Source organism: Diachasmimorpha longicaudata, chromosome 2 (assembly GCF_034640455.1).
Source record: "Diachasmimorpha longicaudata isolate KC_UGA_2023 chromosome 2, iyDiaLong2, whole genome shotgun sequence".
In the NCBI taxonomy this organism is placed as follows: domain Eukaryota; kingdom Metazoa; phylum Arthropoda; class Insecta; order Hymenoptera; family Braconidae; genus Diachasmimorpha; species Diachasmimorpha longicaudata.
This window is the reverse complement of record NC_087226.1, coordinates 1,069,960-1,089,220: the sequence shown is the minus strand read 5'-3', so window position 1 is coordinate 1,089,220 and position 19,261 is coordinate 1,069,960. Positions and strand designations below refer to the sequence as shown.

Below are 19,261 nucleotides of genomic sequence, written 5' to 3'. Positions count from 1 at the left end.
TCATTATTTTAAAAATGGGCCCTACAGTATTTACATTTGCGCAGAGCCTCCTGGTGTCAGGAGGCAGCCCTACGTTTTTACCGACACTGTGGAATTCTGGGAATGTACGTTTGTGGGAGGGGTTACCGACTGTCAGGGGGGCGCCACCGTCAGCTTTGACTGGCGGGTTTTTAGCCGTTCGTATTTCGAATTGAAATACGAAGTTTCAAAAACCCGCGGCCCGCGAAAATGAAAATTATCTGTAAGAAAAATGTATGTTACACAAAGAAATAAATAAATAAATAAATAAATAAAAACTAGAAAAGATTCTTTCTAAGGTTTTCCCCACCCGAATCCTATTTAATAATAATTTAAAAATAAAAGATGTTGTATAAAATTAAGGCTGATCCAGGGCACTGGGTCGATCGGACACCATCGGAATATTTCGGGAGTGGGCTCGGGTGCCATGAGGGGTTACTCTGACCACATACCTCACTTCGTGTTCATCCATCATCAGTATCACAACGCAAATATCGGATATTATCAGGTTTTTGTATCGTGGCTTTTATCGGATTGAATCATCTTTTATACTATCAGTTTTGGTTAATTATCATTGAATATTGTGCAATTATCATCATCATAATTATTGGAAAACTATCAAGTGTAAATAGTGTATATTTTTGGTTAAATTATATTGGTTCGCCATAAGGCAAAATCAACGTGTTTTTCGTCACCATCCCGAGTTGGAAGATCATCTCTCCACTTCCGCTTCCAATCCACCCTACCCGGTTACCAACATCAAATCTCTAACAAATTGGTCCTTCGAGCCGGATATGGAAGTGTTTAAGTGAAGTGGCGATTAATTTAAACATTAACATTGGGACTCGGAGACGTGGTGACGTCATCGATCGGGAGTGAGGGAAAGCAATCGCAACAGAGGAATGTTGTTTTGATTTCGACGTGAGCTCGAGTTTCGACCAACTGGACAGTTTTCATCTTGTAAACACGAATATCACAGTAAATCGAAAAATATTATCAGGGGTTCTCATCAACAGAAGGTCAAATTGGGTTTCTCATCGGCGTGGTTTCATATCTGTGGAAAGCGGTTCTCATCAACCGGGTTTTCCCTCATCACAAGGCGGTTAGGATCATCGGGAAGTAAACAACGGGGCTCCCTATCAACGAATTTAGTTAATTCAAAAATAAATCAGGATTATCATGTCTGACGCGGAGCATAGTCAGAGTGAGGATGATCAGGACAGCAATCGAGGAAAACCAGGGAGATCACGGAGCATCCGGATCGAGAGGTTAAGTATCATTTTTATTACATTATTTTGGCAAATGATACGCCCCTCATCTGGTTGTCTCCATCCCTAGGTTCATCATCAACATCATCATCAGCGAGTTCAACGAAAACAGAGAGAATTTACGACTCTCTCAACTCTTCAGAGAACTCACAGGGGAGTGAATCAACATCAAAGGCATCGGGATCAATTGAGAGCTCAATTGGTCATCTTCAAATATCAGCAACATCATCGGCGAAATCAGAAACATCGGGGTCGTCCTCTGACATCAAGGTTCATCATCAACATCATCATCACCGAGTTCAACGGAGACAGAGAGAATTTACGACTCTCTCAACTCTTCAGAGATCTCACAGGGGAGTGAATCAACATCAAAGGCATCGGGATCAATTGAGAGCTCAATTGGTCATCTTCAAATATCAGCAACATCATTGGCGAAATCAGAGACATCAGGGTCGTCCTCTGACATCAAGGTCACACATCAATCATCATCGAATTCAGCGAGTCAACGGGTTGTGCTGTTGGCAACAGCTAAAGCACTTGCATCAACATCAACAGGTTCTCATCATACGGTCAGGCTTCTGATTGATCAGGGATCAGAGGTCACATTCATCACTGATCAAATGGTACAACTTCTTCGTCTTCGTCGATCATCATCACATCTCAGGGTCTATGGAATAGGAGGCCTGGAGTCAGGGTTGACTCGTGGAGCAGTAAAGGTCAAACTTCAATCTCGGTTCAACGATCAACATCAGATCGAAATCACTGCCCACATCTTGGCCAAGCTCACATCAACATTACCATCAATTCACTGTGCAAAGGAAGAGGCAAATCATCTTCAACATCTTCAATTGGCGGATAACAACTATCTTAAACCTGGTCCTATCGACATTATCATCGGGGCTGATCATTATGGTCAAATCATTGGGCATGAGGTTATCAAATCTCCGGATAATCAACTTGTTGCGCAACAAACTATCTTTGGCTGGATAGTTTCTGGGACGGTCTGCTGTACAGACTGCAAGCCGAAGTCTTCTCTAACTGCAGTACGAGAGTCTCCGACTGAGCAGCTGTTGGATCTTCTTAAGAAATTCTGGGTCCAGGAGGAACTTTCATCATCTAAGGAAATTCTTCTCAATCAAGACGATCAGGAGTGTGAATTACACTTCAGGAACACACATTCAAGAGACAGTGAGGGACGGTACGTAGTACGCCTCCCACTCAAAACATCACTATCAGCATTGGGAGAGTCTAGGAGACATGCTCTACAATTGTTAAACCGAACGGCGAAGAAACTGGAATCAAATCAAGAGTATGGGAAACTCTACAAGGACTTCATCAGGGAATATGAGGATCTGGGACACATGAGACGTGTCTCAGAGGAATCAGAACCATCAGTGAGCTACTATCTGCCTCATCACGGTGTCTTAAGGGAAGACAGCATCACCACAAAACTCAGGGTGGTCTTCAACGGTTCCAGCAAGACAACATCAGGAGTGTCACTCAATGACATACTTCATGCAGGAGGAAAACTGCAAACGGAAGGCTCAGACGTTCTCATCTGGTTGAGAACTTTTCGGTTAATCGTCGGAACGGACATTGTGAAGATGTTCCGTCAAATCAAGGTTCATCAAGAAGACTGGGATCTTCAACGAATCCTATGGAAGGATGAGGAGGGGAAAATCATCACATACCAATTGACAACGGTGACGTTTGGGCAAACGTGTGCACCATGGTTGGCTCTACGAGTTCTTCAACAACTCGTGGAGGACGAGGGACATCAATATCCACTGGCGGCTGTCTCTCTATCCAAAGGGAGATATGTCGATGACATCTATGGGGGAGCTGATTCTGAGGAACAACTCAAGGAACTCATCAATCAGCTCATCAATATTTGCATGGCGGGCGGCATGCCACTGCAAAAATGGATCTCGAATCATCAAGGAATCCTACAGGATCTTCAATTATCAACAAAATCAACATCGGCGGTAGAATTCGAGGACAAAACGGTCAAAGTATTGGGACTGTGCTGGAACCCTCATTCAGACAGCTTCATCTATAAATCAAGGAAGCCATCAACGGAAAAAATCAACAAAAGGACAATCCTCTCAGAGATCGCCCAGATTTACGATCCTCTGGGACTCATCGGACCGGTCATCATCAGGGCTAAAATCTTCATCCAAGAGCTGTGGCTTCTCAAAATTGGTTGGGATGATCCACTGCCCTTGAGTCACATCAAACGTTGGAAAGAATTCAGGGAAGAATTCTCAAATCTGGATCAAATATCAATCCCACGGTGGCTTCAAACATCATCGACTTCAAGGAACATCCAACTTCATGGGTTTGCTGACGCATCGAATCAGGCAATGGGTGCCGCAGTATACATCAGAGTGGACAATCATCAATCTGAGCCATCAGTCATCTTGGTGAGTGCAAAAACCAAGGTCGCAGCACTTAAGAAAATGACAATTCCTCGCTTGGAATTGACAGCTGCTGTCATCTTAACCAATCTGGTAATCTACATCAGGAAGATGCTGGAGAAAGAGAATCTACAACTCTTTCTTTGGTCTGACTCCACGGTGGCGCTCACATGGATCAATGGACACCCATCAAGGTGGAAGGATTTTGTTCAGAATCGAGTGATCAAAATCCAGAACTCATTACCAGCAGCTGAATGGAAACATATCAGGGGAGTCGAGAACCCAGCAGACTGTGCATCACGGGGATTATCACCAGATCAACTTGTAAATCATCAGCTGTGGTGGAATGGTCCATCATGGCTGAAATTATCAATGGAAAACTGGCCATCATCATCATCAACATCAATCGAATCTACGGCAGAAGCAGCACTGGAGGAAAGGCCAGTCTCTGCACATCCGGTGGCACTAAATCTGGAGAGACCTCAAGATTTCTTGGAGAGGTACTCTACACTCGACAGGTTGCTCAGGATCTCGGCGAGAGTCCTGAGAGTCATCAACAACATGAGAGGGGAGCCAGTCCCAAGAGAATTAGATCTCTTGCCAGAAGAACTGGAGGAGACCAGAATCTTTTGGATCAACTATACACAACAGGAGAGTTTTCGACAAATCATCAATCGCCTCATCAATGGACAAGACATCGCAAATAATCATCCAATGGCACGGTTGATTCCTTATCTGGATGAGAATCAGACCATTCGCCTAGGCGGGCGGCTGAAACGATCAAATCTTCAGCCAGAAGCCAGGAACCCATCAATTCTACCAAGACAATCAAGGCTTACATCACTGGTCATCGAGGAGGCTCATCGGAAAACTCTTCATGGAGGAGTACAGGCGACGTTGGCACACATCAGACACAAATATTGGATCATCGGGGGTCGTCATCCTGTAAAATCGCATATTCGCAAGTGCGTCATCTGCGCACGACATCGAGCCATCAGGGGACAGCAGCTTATGGGACAGCTGCCTCCAAGAAGAATCACATCAGCACGTCCATTCAATCACGCAGGGGTGGACTACGCAGGTCCTATCAAAATCAGCAGATGGAGAGGATCAGGAGCTCGACAATATCATGGGTACATCGCAGTTTTTGTGTGTCTTGCCACATCAGCAATTCACCTTGAACTACTCACAGATTTAACATCACAGGCATTCATCGAGACCTACAAACGATTTACTGGAAGGAGAGGTATCTGTGCTACACTTAGCAGTGATAATGCTAAGACCTTCATGGGAGCAAACAATGAGCTGGGCAAGCTTTTAGACGAATCAAGGAAGGAAATTCATCACATCATCAACGAACTGGCATCAAACGGCACAAAATGGATCTTCATCCCACCGCAATCACCCCACATGGGTGGGAAATGGGAAGCTGCGGTGAAATCTGTGAAATTTCATCTAAAAAGACTCACAGGGAATTTGGTACTCACGTACGAGGAACTCAATACACTCATCATCCAAATCGAGGCACAACTTAACTCGAGGCCTCTCTGCGCTCTATCAGACGATCCTGATGACTGCAGAGCCCTCACACCTGGACACTTCATCATTGGGGAACCCATCAACGCAGTTCCAGAGCCATCACTCATCAATCACAAAATGGAAGGTCTCACAAGGTGGAAAATGATCGCAAGGATCGCTCAACAATTCTGGGACAGGTGGTCAAGGGAGTGTATGCATCATTATCAAACTATCTACAAATGGAAAAGATCAACGGATGATATCAAGGTCGGAACACTAGTCCTCATCATTGACGAGAGGTATCCACCAACAAAGTGGCCTCTAGGACGAGTATCAAGGGTTCATCCAAGTGATGACAATCTCACAAGGGTGGTAGACATCACAACTGGGGCAGGAGGTGCAAATACCTACACCAGACACATCAACAAAGTGGTTCCGTTACCAATCAGCACCGAGGAGGAAAACCAACAAGAGTATCATTCATCATCATCCGACGATGAAGGCGGGCGGAATGTATAAAATTAAGGCTGATCCAGGGCACTGGGTCGATCGGACACCATCGGAATATTTCGGGAGTGGGCTCGGGTGCCATGAGGGGTTACTCTGACCACATACCTCACTTCGTGTTCATCCATCATCAGTATCACAACGCAAATATCGGATATTATCAGGTTTTTGTATCGTGGCTTTTATCGGATTGAATCATCTTTTATACTATCAGTTTTGGTTAATTATCATCAAATATTGTGCAATTACCATCATCATAATTATTGGAAAACTATCAAGTGTAAATAGTGTATATTTTTGGTTAAATTATATTGGTTCGCCATAAGGCAAAATCAACGTGTTTTTCGTCACCATCCCGAGTTGGAAGATCATCTCTCCACTTCCGCTTCCAATCCACCCTACCCGGTTACCAACATCAAATCTCTAACAGATGTAAATATTTAAAAAGAAGGACACAAATATTTATTTTAAAAAAACTTTTTTTATTAAAAAAAATCTTAAAACTAAAATACATTATTTTAAATAATAATCTTAAATCTAACATACTTTTTTTTAATATTTAAACTTAAAACTAAACTTAAACTTTTTCGTTAATTTTAAACTAAGGGAAAAAGGATACGGGAATTGAATAAGTAAATAAGAAGGAAAATATTTCATTAAAAAAATTTTATTAAAAAATAAAACTTAAAACTAAAATACAAATTTTTTTTTCTTTAAATATTAAAAATTTTTTTTTTTGTTTTGTTTTCTAATTTAATACTAAGGGAAATAAATAAATGAATAAACAAGAAAATATTGATGCAAAAAAAAATTTAATTTTATTCAAAAAACCTTAAAGCTAGAATACATTTTTTTTTTTATTTAATTTAAATCAAGTTGGAGGGGGGGCAGGGGTCTCAGTCTCACTGCTCCAGGGACCAGTCCTCCTCCGTCAGGTCAGGCTGGGCGGGCTCCTCCCCGAAGAGGATCCTGAGACTCCAGGCATCCCACACGTCGTATAGGGCGAGCACCTGCTCACCCTCGGCCTCGAACTGGCGCGACTCGCGCCTCAGAGCGCGGATCCACCGCGCTCTCGGGGTGCCTGGGCCGACACCTCCCTCCCAGCGAGCTCCGCGCTGAAACAAAAAAGACAAAAATACATTAATATTAAATATATCTATGATTATAAGAAAATGAGGAAAAAAGGGGGTATTTCAGTAGAGGACTGGAGGAAAAGTGGTGTCAGGAAGGGGATAAAGGGGTTAGAGGGGAATAGAGAGAGAGAGAGAGAGAGAGAGAGAGAGAGAGCCAAAAACTTACCATATACGCCTTGTCCTCGGCATCCACCAGCCATTTGTGCGGCCCTGGCGTGGAGATCCTGGATGGCGAAAATGTTTTCCCCATCCAGGGATTCACCCTCCTCGTCCTCCCACCGCAGCCACGTATTTGCCTCTCTCAGGTAGGCTCTCTCCCTCCTGGTGGCCAGCATCTGTAAATTGAAAAACAACACAATGAATTAAAAATTAAAAAAAGATAAACAGAATGAATGAATTTAAAAATTAAAAAAACAAAGAGAAGAACAATGAATTTAACAAACTAAAAAAAAAAAAACAAACGAAAAACGAAAAATCTAAAAACTAAAAACAAACGAAAAATTGAAAAACTAAAACGCACAAAATGAATTTAAAAACTAAAACAAACGAAAAACAAAATGAATTTAAAACTGAAACAAAAGAAAAACGAAAAATCAAAAAACTAAAACAATAACGAAAATAATATGAAAAAAAACACGGATTTGAAATTTAAAAAACGCGAAACGTATAGGCATGCCGACATTTAAACAATATAAAAATACGCGAAATGAAAACCAAAAAAAAAAAACCCAAGAATATAAAAATACGCGAAATGAACCCACAGACGCGAAAAAATGAAAATTAAAAAAAAAAACCGCGAAACACATATAAAAAATCGAGAGAAAAACGTCACGCACCAAAAACCGCGAAACCCCACGAAAAACATGCACAAATAAATATTAAAAAAAAAAAAAAAACTTACCTCGCGGACGTAATCCTCCTGGCACGCTCCTGCACACGTCACTTTCACCATTTTTCAATTTTTTTTTTAAAAAACACACAAAAAAACACTAAAACAGGACAAGACACTAGTCCTCGGGGATGTCGGTGGTGAAAGAGGGCGAATAGTGGGACCTCACGGTTTATATAACTTTTGCCCCACTATTTCGCCCTCAACCCTCGAAGCTGTAAGTTAGAAGGAGATGAGGGTAAGGATATATGCGGGAAAGACGAGGAAAAAGTCAAAATTGTTCTCTAAACCCTCTAAACAACGAGAAGGAAAGAGACAATAAACGAAAGCCTACAGGATGCCGACGAAGAAGAAGCGAGAGAAATTTCTCCTAGCTTCTACGAGAAAAAAAAAGGGCTGGGGACAGGAGAGGGAATATTGGGTCTTGCCTAGCAATAAAAAAAAGTCAAGACTCACCGTTAATGCAATAAAATTTATGACTTTTATTTCAGCTATTCAAAAAATACAAACACGTTTAATGAATTTTTAGCCCGAACGGTTACTGGGTGATAACGGGGTGAAATCAAGACTCTGGATGACCAATCCTTCATCATCATCATCCCCGCTTTGATCCAATTGCATCGCAATTTGATCAAGCTCTTTTTGGCGCTGCGTTGGAGCCCATCGCCCTTCGTAATCGTCCTCGCGATTCCTTTGTTCTAGATTCGCGCCCAACGCGACTAGAACGGCCTCGATTTCCTCGATAGATTTTCGCGGTTCTGAAACAAAAAAACAATACAAGATTAGCTTAAGTCAATCTAATCTAAAAATTCGTATGATTGATTGATTAAGTAGTTACTTGTAGGGGTTGAGGCCGCGAAATTCAATGATCCATGCTGAGCATCTTCACCCTCGCGTTCCAGGATTAAATTAATTACCGATGGAGTGCTGGGAATGATCTCGATCGATGAATCCAATTCCATCATGGGCTCAGGGATGATATCCTCCGATGTGTTGTCCTTGGATCGATTTTTTTCTGATTCGCGAGCTCTAAATTGTCTTTGTTTTTCCTTAGCTAGTTCGCGACGTTTTTCGCGAGCGATAAAGTCGGCCTTCTTTTTTTCCGCGAGTTTTAAACGTTTTTCGCGAGCCTGTATTTTTTTCAGATCCTTTTTCTTATCAATGTAGTTCACTTGATTGAATAAATCAAGATCTTTTTCTAACATATTAATCCATAACTTTTTTTCTTCTGTACTCACTTGCATGATTTCACTTGTTTTTTTATTATTGACTTTCAGGATTTTAGAGCCACTTTGAGTGCTACCGGCTGATTTATGGCCCAATCGTCTGGTTGAGTTTTTTTTCTTCATCTTTTCAACCGTTTGGAGGTCAAAGTCAATATTTATGACAGGGGCTGTCTTGGAAATTTCACGTCGTTGGAGTTTCACTTTTTTCACTATTTTTTCAATTGATCTTTTCTCATCACTGTTATATTGCACTACACGATCACTAATTATCTTAATTCCGTTTTGATTGGCCTTGTTTCCACCATATTTAGATTTTTTAGGTTTAAAAGTTCCAGGCTGATAACCTGATTGATAACTGGATTTTGGAGATGAGTTCATTTGACTTGATGTCATTTTGACGTAAAAAACGTAAATGCAGTAAAATGATCTCACTGGGGTCCTTGATGCATCCCTAGTTTAGAGGAGGAGGGGCTAAGTTTTCCACACTTTTTTGAAGATTTGCCCTTGGTGGGGGGTCCTTTGCATACCTGATGGGGGCGGATGCTCGAGTTTTCCTTTTTTTCGCCCCCCCACTTGTTTTGCATTTGTTGGCTATTGAAAGGAAAGGTCAATGATTGGCCCATTTCCTTTCTTGTAGACCAATGTCTCCTCCCCCGCAGGGAGATAATATTCTTCCTCACACGCCCTAAAAAAGTAGTACCAATAGAGTTTTTCCCCCACTCCTGCTTTGCATAATCTTGTGTGTTCTATGCAGTCGAAAAAACCATTTGACTTCGACATTTTATATAATAATACATCACTATTATGCACAATTGCTTTAGTAACCACAGCCAAAGTTTTTGCATTTTTCGCATATTTCCTTTCATTTAATAAATTCGCGATTGCAATGCTTCTCAGTGATGGAGGATTATATCTCATTTGAAAATTCGATTCGATTTCTTTATTAGATTCTGCAGGTTCTTCATTGTAACATACTTTAAAAGTCGTACACATGTCTATGCCCTCATCTTGAGAGTGTAATTTGTCCCTGCGATATCTGATATGGATTTTATTCCATATTTCACCGAGAAATTTATATTTACATACGCAAGAAGGATCAACAAGGAAATCTTCCACTTCGCATTCCAATCCTGACCCTATCGCGATTTTCCGCGCTTTTGCTGGAATGCACATGCCATCACTGTCTAGGTAATCATCATCGGTATATTTATCAACACATACGCGTACTCTTTTCTGGCGAAATTGAGGCTTTTGTCGTCCCTCATACGATTCGCGACCCGCGAGATATTTTTTAAGGGACTCTAAATCGTAACTTTCAAAGTTTTTAGACATTTTTACTATTGCAATGCCTTTTAACGAATGACAACAAACGCGTCACTCGATTTAACAAAAAAATCGGTATAGGAAGGTTCCATGGTAAGAGTGGGGGGTGCCGCGCAACATACAAAAACCGCGAAAGTGGGGCGCATGTGTGACGCCGCCGCCGCAGAATTCCCTGCGGTGGGGGATAATGTGTGACGGTTATAGGTCTGTCATGCGTATAGTGGGGGATTCTGTCCCCCTCCACTCTCATACGTAGCGCTATAAAACGCGGGTGCTCGCGGTGGATTTGATTCAGTCGTCCTGATTTCATCCATTCATTTTTTCAACATGGAGAGCAACAAACAAAAGGGATTCAGTGATGCTGAACAGCATGTGGTCTTGTCTCAAGTTATATCTTTGAATAGATCAGAGACAAAACAAATTCGTGTCGGCTTAAAAGTTACGTGTTTCGGTCAATTCGTCCCGGTTGTGCAATTTATGGGCGTACGCCCGAAACGCGCCATATTGTCAATGACACGAGAAGAATGGACCCTTTTTTTCAACGATTTGGATGCTGTAACCGATTACTTTGACCCTGAGAAGTTCCACCCAAAGATCAACCACAATCTACCTGCAAAGGAATTTGGGGCCATAAACGTGAAATTCCACCGCAGTTTTGAAAATCCCTGCGTGACCTTTGTTCGCAATGATGATGCAAATCAGACTCCCATAATGATGATGGGACAGAGCATCATTACATTGAAAAACAAGGCTGCATGGATTAATCAGTGGCTGGATTTCTTGGAGACATTGCCTCTCAAGGAATATAAGGAATCGCTTGTACAATCAATTAAAGGAATTGCTATGAATTATATGGATTATAATAGAATGCCTGCCACGGAGGATCTTCATCATCGCATACGCGTAAATTTCGAGGAAATTTATCTCTTGGCTCGCGATGATCTTCGACGTACAATACCCCACGAAAATCTTGGTTATTTGTATCAATTATTTGGAGAATTATTCCATAATTGTTACAATTATTTGGATAAATTCGCGGGAGGGGCTTACAGAATGCCCTCATATTGAAAAACCATGCACATATGATTTTATGTAAATGATTTTGTAAAATGGAACCTACGATTTTATGAAATATAAAAAAAGATAAAATGTAAAGCCTATGTTTAATTATTTATTACAAAAACCCTCAACATCTTTTCAGGTATAAAAAAGACGGAAGGCAAAAAAAAAAGCTATTGACTTTTAGATAAAAAACTGTTGGAAGGAAAAAACATGCAATAAAAGAGAGAGAGAAAAACTTAGTCAAAAAAAAAAAGGAGACATCGTTGAGAATTTTTCCAACGGTCTTCCATTGAAAGGGAAAATTTATTGCCCTAAAAACCTGTAAAAAAAAAGCATCCACTTACTGCGCCATTCATGCCAGGGCATTGCGCAATCCTCCATCTAAAAAAAAAAAAAATAATGAGCCCAGTTTCCCTTAACACGTGAACGACATTCCATTGCATAACAATGGAATGCTTTCAGGCTGTTGGAATTCCTGGAAGCCGACCAGGACTCCATTACCAACACTAACGCCTGCTCACCGTCAGGCCAAATCATAACAACCCAGTTGTTACTAAGGGCCTATTTCACATTTTTTGGGTGATGGGGCGCTACTTTCTGGACCGCTCACAGCCATCCGGCATAAGGGGGATGCCCCACCACCGACCTCGAGGCCCCTCGAAATCGTCCGATTGAGCGATCGGGCTGCTTCGCTCGTTCACTTTCGTCCGGGATTCAGTAAAAGCAACACGTGTTTAACTGTGTTTCGGATATTCATTCAAAATTGTTCTTGACCGCTCAAATATTAATAATCGAGTTATAAGGCACCGCTCATTATTGAAGCATTTAATTTTCATTAATTATTAAAGTTAATTAGTTTTTTGTTAGTCAATAAATAAGTTACGTGTCGTGTAACCGTTATCTATTTTTTTTGGACCGCTCAAACCCACCCACACCGATCCCCTCCGATCCAGAACATTCTTCCAACATTTTCTGGTCCTTCGAGCCGGATCGGAGGAACATTTCGTGTTAATTGGTGAAATTGTGCGAGTGTGTGAGTGGAAAAAAATCGGCTCAGCGCGGGAAGCATAGCGGCATTGGCAGTGCCGCCCCACCATCAACGAGGGCCCGCCCCTGCCGTTCGACAGTGTCGCCCCAACCACGCCGAGCGCCACCGGCACTTGATAGTGCCGTCTCACCACAACCAGGGCCCGCTCCTACCATTCGACAGTACCGACCCTCCATCATCGGGGGCCCGCTCCTGCCGTTCAGATAGGGATCCGCTCATCTGGGATTCTGGAATATTTTTCCGGATCATCGTCAGCAAAACCACGTTCTGGTAATTTATTGGGAATCATTCCCATTGGCACCGCTCAGTCACAGGTATTTTCAACCCTTTTTTTCTTTGATCCGTGCGACATCAAACACGTCCAAGGGTTATATTATCCTTTTTTTACCAGTTCATTCACCTTTCACTGGTTTTTTCTTGGGTTTAATTTTTTTTGGGATTTCGGAAACGCTCAATACTCATCAGCTGTCAGCTATGGCCTCCTTTGAGGTTACCCTGGGGCTGAACACATCGAGAGGTGCATTCATCGAAAGGGTGCATAACGAACTGCTCGATAATGAGGTGGACCAGCTCACCATAACATCCCTACATGCCAAGCTGGATATCCTCGAAACTTATTGGGAGAAGTTCGAGGCCACTCATGAGAAGCTCGTCGGTGGGAGCGCGAAGGTGGCCAACGTCTTGGAGTTGTCATACTTCAAGGACAGCCTCTTTGATCGGACCATCGTACACTATCACGAGGCCAAGGGGATTCTGGTTCAGCTCATAGACAGGAAGGGGGTGTCCACCGGCTCACGTCGCTCTGTCGCAGGGGGAACAGCTCAACCTTCAACGGCTAAAAGGTGCCTGCCAGAAATTGCTCTTCCCAAATATTCTGGGGTATTCTCGGAATGGAGGTCCTTCCGAGATTTGTTCAGCTCACTGGTCGGCTCAAACCCAGATATTCCAAACGTGGAGAAGATGCATTACTTGAGGACGAGCCTCAAGGATGAGCCAGCTCGAATCATCTCCAACATCGCCATCTCTGATGACTCATTTGCCTCTGCTTGGGAACTGCTCCTTACGCGCTATGAAAATAAGCGCCTCCTCGTCTCGGCGCAGCTCGAGCGCCTACTCAACCCACCAGGGATGACCGCTCACAGTGCTCGAGAGTTAAACACTCTATTGACCACTGTCGCCGAAGCATTGAACGCTCTGGAGGCATTAGGGTCACCGACTGCTCATTGGGATCAGGTCCTCGTCTACGTGGTATCCAAACGGCTCAGCTCGAAGCTCCGAGAAGCATGGGAAGTGAAAGTCGGGTCGTCCACCGACTTCCCCAGCTTCTCAGCCTTCAAGGACTTCCTCACCGGGAGAGCTCGTGCCATGGAGAGCATGGAGATTAATACGCCCGCTCGCTCTACGGATCAGGCTACGAGGCCTACTACTGTCAGCTCAAGAAGGCCTCCCCTGTCGGTCAAGGTGCATCATGCAGCTGCTCCACAGCCACAGCAGACCAGGCCAACTCCCAGGAACACCTCATCAGGGAAAGTGACGTACCCCTGCTCAATGTGTCAGGCAGACCACTATCTGTCAACCTGCACATCATTTCGTCAGCTCAACGGTCCAGCTCGTCGGGAGATAGTGGAAAGGTACTATCTCTGCTACAACTGTCTCGGTCGTCATTCAGTCAAGGACTGCAGATCGCAGACGAGATGCCAGCTCTGTGGAGGTCTCCATCATACGATGCTACACTCCACCTCGACCACAGCTCCACCTAAGCCCAGTCAAGGGCCATCTTCTAGGACCGCTCAAGGTACTGCTCAAAACCAAGCTGCATCGTCATCAGCTCGACCATCTGGGGTACCAATGGTCACGTACACCTACGGGGATGGGGTCACTACTGTGAAGACCTCTGAGCCCAGACCTTCCACATCTGCGGAATGAAGGTCATCCGGACAGATTGCCGTTTCGTGCTCAGCTCGTCAGCTCGATTCTGGAATTACTGGCTGCCGTCCTGGGGTACTTCTGGCTACGAGTCTAGCTTATCTCGTGTGCCCAGATGGAGCCGCTCACCGCATTCGTCTGCTCATCGACCCAGGATCAGAGATATCTCTTATTGGGGACCAGATTGTGCGTCGTCTCGGACTTACTCGGTCCAAGACTTCACTACTCATTTCCGGAATCGGAAACTCGGCATCTGGGCCGGCACTAGGCAAGGTACCGCTCACTATACAGTCCACTCATTCTTCATTTCAGCTGAGAGTCACGGCTTATGCTCTCAGCCAGCTCACCACATCGTTACCGACGTTTACACCCGGACAGCTCAAGTGGGATCATCTTGACGGGTTACAACTCGCTGATCCCAGCTTCCTAGCACCAGCACCAATTGACGTCTTACTTGGTGCTGACGTCTACGGTCAGCTCATCCTGCCAGAGGTCATCACACATGACCCAGGATCACCATCGGCTCAGCTCACCCGACTCGGATGGGTCATCTTCGGGCCCACTGAAAGTGTTGCGTTAGCTCACACGGCCACAGCTCACCTGGCGGTATCCAATGAGGACCTCGATGGCTTACTCACCAGGTTCTGGGTCCAGGAAGAGGTTCCTGAGACTTCAGAGATACAACTCACCGACGAGGAAGCTCAATGCGAGGAACACTTTCGGCGGACACACACCAGGGACTGCTCCGGACGTTACATTGTCCGGTTACCGCTCAAGGCTCCGCCCTCAGTGCTTGGGGATTCACGAACGTCAGCGCTCGCATGCCTTCACCGACTGCTCCGGAAGTTCTCCCGTGATGAGGAATACCATCAACTCTATACAGACTTCCTCAAGGAATATGAAGCCCTTGGCCATATGCGCCGGGTATCCGGACAGCTCACTCAGTCAGCTCATCGACAGCGTATGGGGGAGTGCACAGCTCTCGGGACGACCTTAGCACATGAAGCTCCGGCTTCAGGAGGGTTGAGGGTCCCGAATAGCTCGTACTCCGCTCAGGCTGTCACTTCTCCGGAATATTTCTTTCCTCACCACGGTGTCGTCCGAACCAGCAGCGAGACGACTAAGCTCAGAGTCGTGTTCAACGGCTCCCATAAGACCAGCTCGGGGCAGACGCTCAATGAGATTATGCATACTGGAGCCAAACTCCAGGGAGACATTGCTGATGTACTGCTCTTCACTCGACGGCATAAGCTCATCTTCATGACGGACATCACCAAGATGTTCCGCCAAATCGGAGTACATCAGGATGATTGGCCGCTCCAACAGATACTTTGGGCCGATGCAAATGGGGACGTCACCACATATCAGCTCACCACCGTCACGTATGGAACTAGATCCGCTCCATTCCTTTCCATACGTGTCTTGAACCAGCTCGTGGAGGACGAGGGCAGTAACTATCCCCTCGCCGTGGAGCCGCTCACGAAAGGACGATATGTAGATGATATTTGCGGAGGTGCGGACTCGGAGGAGGAGTTACTCAAGACCGCTCATCACGTGACTCAACTTTGCCAATCAGGTGGCTTCCCGTTGGCAAAATGGCACTCCAACAGTGCAGGTCTGCTCAGCACACTCAGGTTGGACAGCACCTCCCACGATCAAAAGGTGATCGAGGACTCGATCACCAAGATCTTAGGAGTCTCATGGCACCCAGGCACGGACAGCTTCACGTTCTCCATCGCTCGGCCTGAAACCAACTCCATCTCAAAACGAATCATTCTGTCGGAAACCGCTCAGCTCTTCGACCCACTTGGCTTTCTCGCGCCAGTGGTGGTACGAGCGAAGATACTACTACAGGCGCTCTGGATTGAGAAACTGGGATGGGATGACCCAGTTTCCCCGACAACAGCGCACCGATGGCGACAGTTCAGGGATGAGCTCAACCAGTTGTCGGAGGTCACCGTGCCACGATGGCTAGGACTGCTCAAGGGCTTCGACGTGGAAGTCCATGGATTCTCCGACGCATCTCAGGTGGCTATGGCAGCTGTCATTTACCTGAAGGTTCCGCACCTACCTGGAAATGGTGTAACGCTCGTCTGCTCCAAGACTAAAGTAGCCCCGCTCAAACGGCTGACCATCCCACGCCTGGAACTTACGGCTGCCCTGCTCCTAGCCAAGCTCATACGTTACGTTCAGGATCAGCTCAACCTCAGCGCAGCACCCACATACCTCTGGACGGATTCCTCCGTAACGCTCACATGGATCAGCTCCCACCCATCACGATGGAAAGAATTCGTGAGGAATCGTGTCGCTCTTATTCAAGAGCTAACTCAGCCAAGTCACTGGAGGCTGGTGCCTGGCAAGGAGAATCCAGCAGATTGTGCTTCTCGAGGTCTCACCGCGCAACAGTTAGTAGCACATAAGCTGTGGTGGACAGGCCCACCATGGCTACAACAGGACAGCTCATCTTGGCCAACTCACGTCCTAGAAAGGGACCTCAATGTGGACCTCGAAGAGAAACCGGGTCAGATTTACTACGGCGCCGCTCAGCAAATAGCTATTTGGGATCTCATCGATAGGTTCTCTTCGTTCAACCGACTACTTCGGATCACCGCGATCTGCTCAAGGTTCATCGCTCGGCTTAGGAGGGTTCCTAATACATCACTCCATTATCCGCTCACGCTCAGCGAACTGGAAGACGCACGGCTCCTTTGGATCAAGCTCACCCAGACAGCTCATTTCAGGGAGGAACTACGGATCATCTCTCACGGGGAGAAATTCACCAGGTCCCATCCGCTCACCAAGCTCACCCCGTTTATCGATCGTCAAGGGATCCTGCGTGTTGGTGGACGGCTCAGGTTCGCACAGCTCGACCCCGAGAGCAAAAATCAAGCAATCATCCCAAAGGAATCGCAACTGGCTCGCTTGCTGATAAGCCAAGCTCACCTAAGGACACTTCACGGCGGAACACAGCTCACTCTTCGTCAGCTCAGGACAGCTTACTGGATCCTCGGAGGCCGAGCTCCAGTACGCTCATTCATTCTTAAATGCGTGAAGTGCGCTCGACAACGTGGGATACGTGCTCAACAGCTCATGGGACAGCTGCCACCAGCCCGTCTCACCCCCGCTCGCGCCTTTCTCAACACGGGGGTTGATTACGCCGGCCCCATATCGCTCCGGTCCTGGAAGGGACGGGGCCACAAATCATACAAGGGATGGTTGGCTATCTTTGTCTGTATGACCACCTCAGCCGTGCATCTCGAGGTAGTATCAGACTACTCAGCTGATGCATTCCTAGCGGCATACAGACGTTTCTCCAGTCGGCGCGGGATCGCTCATACCTTATTCAGCGACTGCGGTACCACCTTTCTCGGCGCTGATAAGGAGCTCAGGAGGCTATTCTTAGCAGGATCATCCGAATCTCGACAGCTCGCCCAGCTCCTCATTCAAGATGGGACTCAATGGTCCTTCAACCCTCCAAGCGCACCACACTTCGGAGGCAAATGGGAGGCGGCAGTGAAGTCGGTGAAATATCATCTCACTCGGACTATTGGGGAGGATCTGCTCACATTCGAGGAACTCACCACCTTGCTCACCCAAGTTGAGGCAGTTCTCAATTCACGGCCGCTCGAACCGCTCACTGATGATCCTGATGACTGCTCGGCTCTGACCCCAGGGCATTTCCTCATAGGCCAGGCTCCTACGACTCTTCCAGAGCCATCACTCGAGAATCTTAACATCTCTAGACTCTCCCGATGGCAGCTCATCCAACAAAAACTCCAAGGGTTCTGGAAGAGATGGTCCACAGGATATCTCCAACGTCTACAGGCCATATCCAAGTGGTACCACCCAACTCACGACATCAATGTCGGCTCTTTAGTCCTACTCACGGACGAGAGGTTTCCTCCATCCAAGTGGCCTCTCGCCCGAGTGACCGCTCTTCACCCTGGCAAGGATGGGCTTACGCGAGTAGTCACACTCCGGACCGCTCAGGCGACGTTAACGCGCCCCATCGTTAAGCTCGTACTCCTGCCAGTACCGACGTCAAGGACCTAGAACCACATCTCAGCTCTACAGCTCGTCAGCTCATCGGCCTTCACCTGGACTTCGTCAACCCTGACGGATTTACGACCCGGCACGATCAGCGAGGTCCATCGTGAAGATGGAATCACCCGGATTGGACGGGATTTACGACCCCCCCAACGTCTCGGATGATTCCAAGCTTAGCCAGCACACCAGGGATCAGCTCTTCGGACAGCTACAGGGTGATCCACCCAGCATACGCTCTGTGAAATTTTTGATCCCCAAATTTTTGTTTTAGGTCATATTGTTCATCGACAGCTACTCTTAAGTTGCTGACGGCTGGGGAGGATGTTGGAATTCCTGGAAGCCGACCAGGATTCCATTACCAACACTAACGCCTGCTCACCGTCAGGCCAAATCATAACAACCCAGTTGTTACTAAGGGCCTATTTCACATTTTTTGGGTGATGGGGCGCCACTTTCTGGACCGCTCACAGCCATCCGGCATAAGGGGGATGCCCCACCACCGACCTCGAGGCCCCTCGAAATCGTCCGATTGAGCGATCGGGCTGCTTCGCTCGTTCACTTTCGTCCGGGATTCAGTAAAAGCAACACGTGTTTAACTGTGTTTCGGATATTCATTCAAAATTGTTCTTGACCGCTCAAATATTAATAATCGAGTTATAAGGCACCGCTCATTATTGAAGCATTTAATTTTCATTAATTATTAAAGTTAATTAGTTTTTTGTTAGTCAATAAATAAGTTACGTGTCGTGTAACCGTTATCTATTTTTTTTGGACCGCTCAAACCCACCCACACCGATCCCCTCCGATCCAGAACATTCTTCCAACACAGGCGTTTTGGGACCTGCCCGCATTCCTTCGTCACCCACCCACCACCCACTT

The 19,261-nt window shown here is 45.8% G+C and overlaps 4 protein-coding genes across 4 annotated transcripts; 3 read left to right on the top strand and 1 right to left on the bottom strand.

The window, feature by feature from the left end:
- The first annotated feature begins 394 nt into the window (after window positions 1-394).
- On the top strand, window positions 395-5,740 carry LOC135172667 (uncharacterized). Its single transcript, XM_064138885.1, has 2 exons — window positions 395-1,286; window positions 1,557-5,740. Exons 1-2 carry the CDS (start codon window positions 1,229-1,231, stop codon window positions 5,738-5,740), a joined length of 4,242 nt encoding a protein of 1,413 aa, XP_063994955.1. The 5' UTR covers window positions 395-1,228.
- Window positions 5,741-8,129: 2,389 nt separating this feature from the next.
- On the bottom strand, window positions 8,130-10,375 carry LOC135172333 (uncharacterized). The gene is made up of 2 exons (XM_064138480.1): window positions 8,589-10,375; window positions 8,130-8,508 (listed from the first exon to the last, which is right to left on the bottom strand). Exons 1-2 carry the CDS (start codon window positions 9,367-9,369, stop codon window positions 8,276-8,278), a joined length of 1,014 nt encoding a protein of 337 aa, XP_063994550.1. The 5' UTR covers window positions 9,370-10,375; the 3' UTR covers window positions 8,130-8,275.
- On the top strand, window positions 10,142-17,379 carry LOC135172666 (uncharacterized). Its single transcript, XM_064138884.1, has 8 exons — window positions 10,142-10,164; window positions 11,824-11,940; window positions 12,315-12,368; window positions 12,419-12,570; window positions 12,665-12,723; window positions 12,875-14,293; window positions 14,351-17,118; window positions 17,163-17,379. The coding sequence occupies exons 1-8, from the start codon at window positions 10,142-10,144 to the stop codon at window positions 17,377-17,379; spliced, it is 4,809 nt and encodes a 1,602-aa protein (XP_063994954.1).
- A 111-nt stretch (window positions 17,380-17,490) lies between these two features.
- On the top strand, window positions 17,491-18,393 carry LOC135172899 (uncharacterized). Its single transcript, XM_064139394.1, has one exon. It carries the CDS (start codon window positions 17,570-17,572, stop codon window positions 18,386-18,388), a length of 819 nt encoding a protein of 272 aa, XP_063995464.1. The 5' UTR covers window positions 17,491-17,569; the 3' UTR covers window positions 18,389-18,393.
- Window positions 18,394-19,261: the final 868 nt, after the last annotated feature.

Bases quoted from the DNA above. Each gene is read 5' to 3' on its own strand.
- LOC135172667 (XM_064138885.1), top strand. From the start codon at position 1,229: ATGATCAGGACAGCAATCGAGGAAAACCAGGGAGATCACGGAGCATCC. The intron at 1,287-1,556 runs GTTAAGTATCAT...TCTGACATCAAG, and splicing joins CGGAGCATCCGGATCGAGAG to GTTCATCATCAACATCATCA.
- LOC135172333 (XM_064138480.1), bottom strand. From the start codon at position 9,369: ATGACATCAAGTCAAATGAACTCATCTCCAAAATCCAGTTATCAATCA. The intron at 8,509-8,588 runs GTAACTACTTAA...TTTTTGTTTCAG, and splicing joins CGCGGCCTCAACCCCTACAA to AACCGCGAAAATCTATCGAG.
- LOC135172666 (XM_064138884.1), top strand. From the start codon at position 10,142: ATGCACATGCCATCACTGTCTAG. The intron at 12,571-12,664 runs GTACCGACCCTC...GATCATCGTCAG, and splicing joins CCCGCTCCTACCATTCGACA to CAAAACCACGTTCTGGTAAT. The intron at 17,119-17,162 runs GTCCCATCCGCT...TCGATCGTCAAG, and splicing joins CACGGGGAGAAATTCACCAG to GGATCCTGCGTGTTGGTGGA.
- LOC135172899 (XM_064139394.1), top strand. From the start codon at position 17,570: ATGACCACCTCAGCCGTGCATCTCGAGGTAGTATCAGACTACTCAGCT.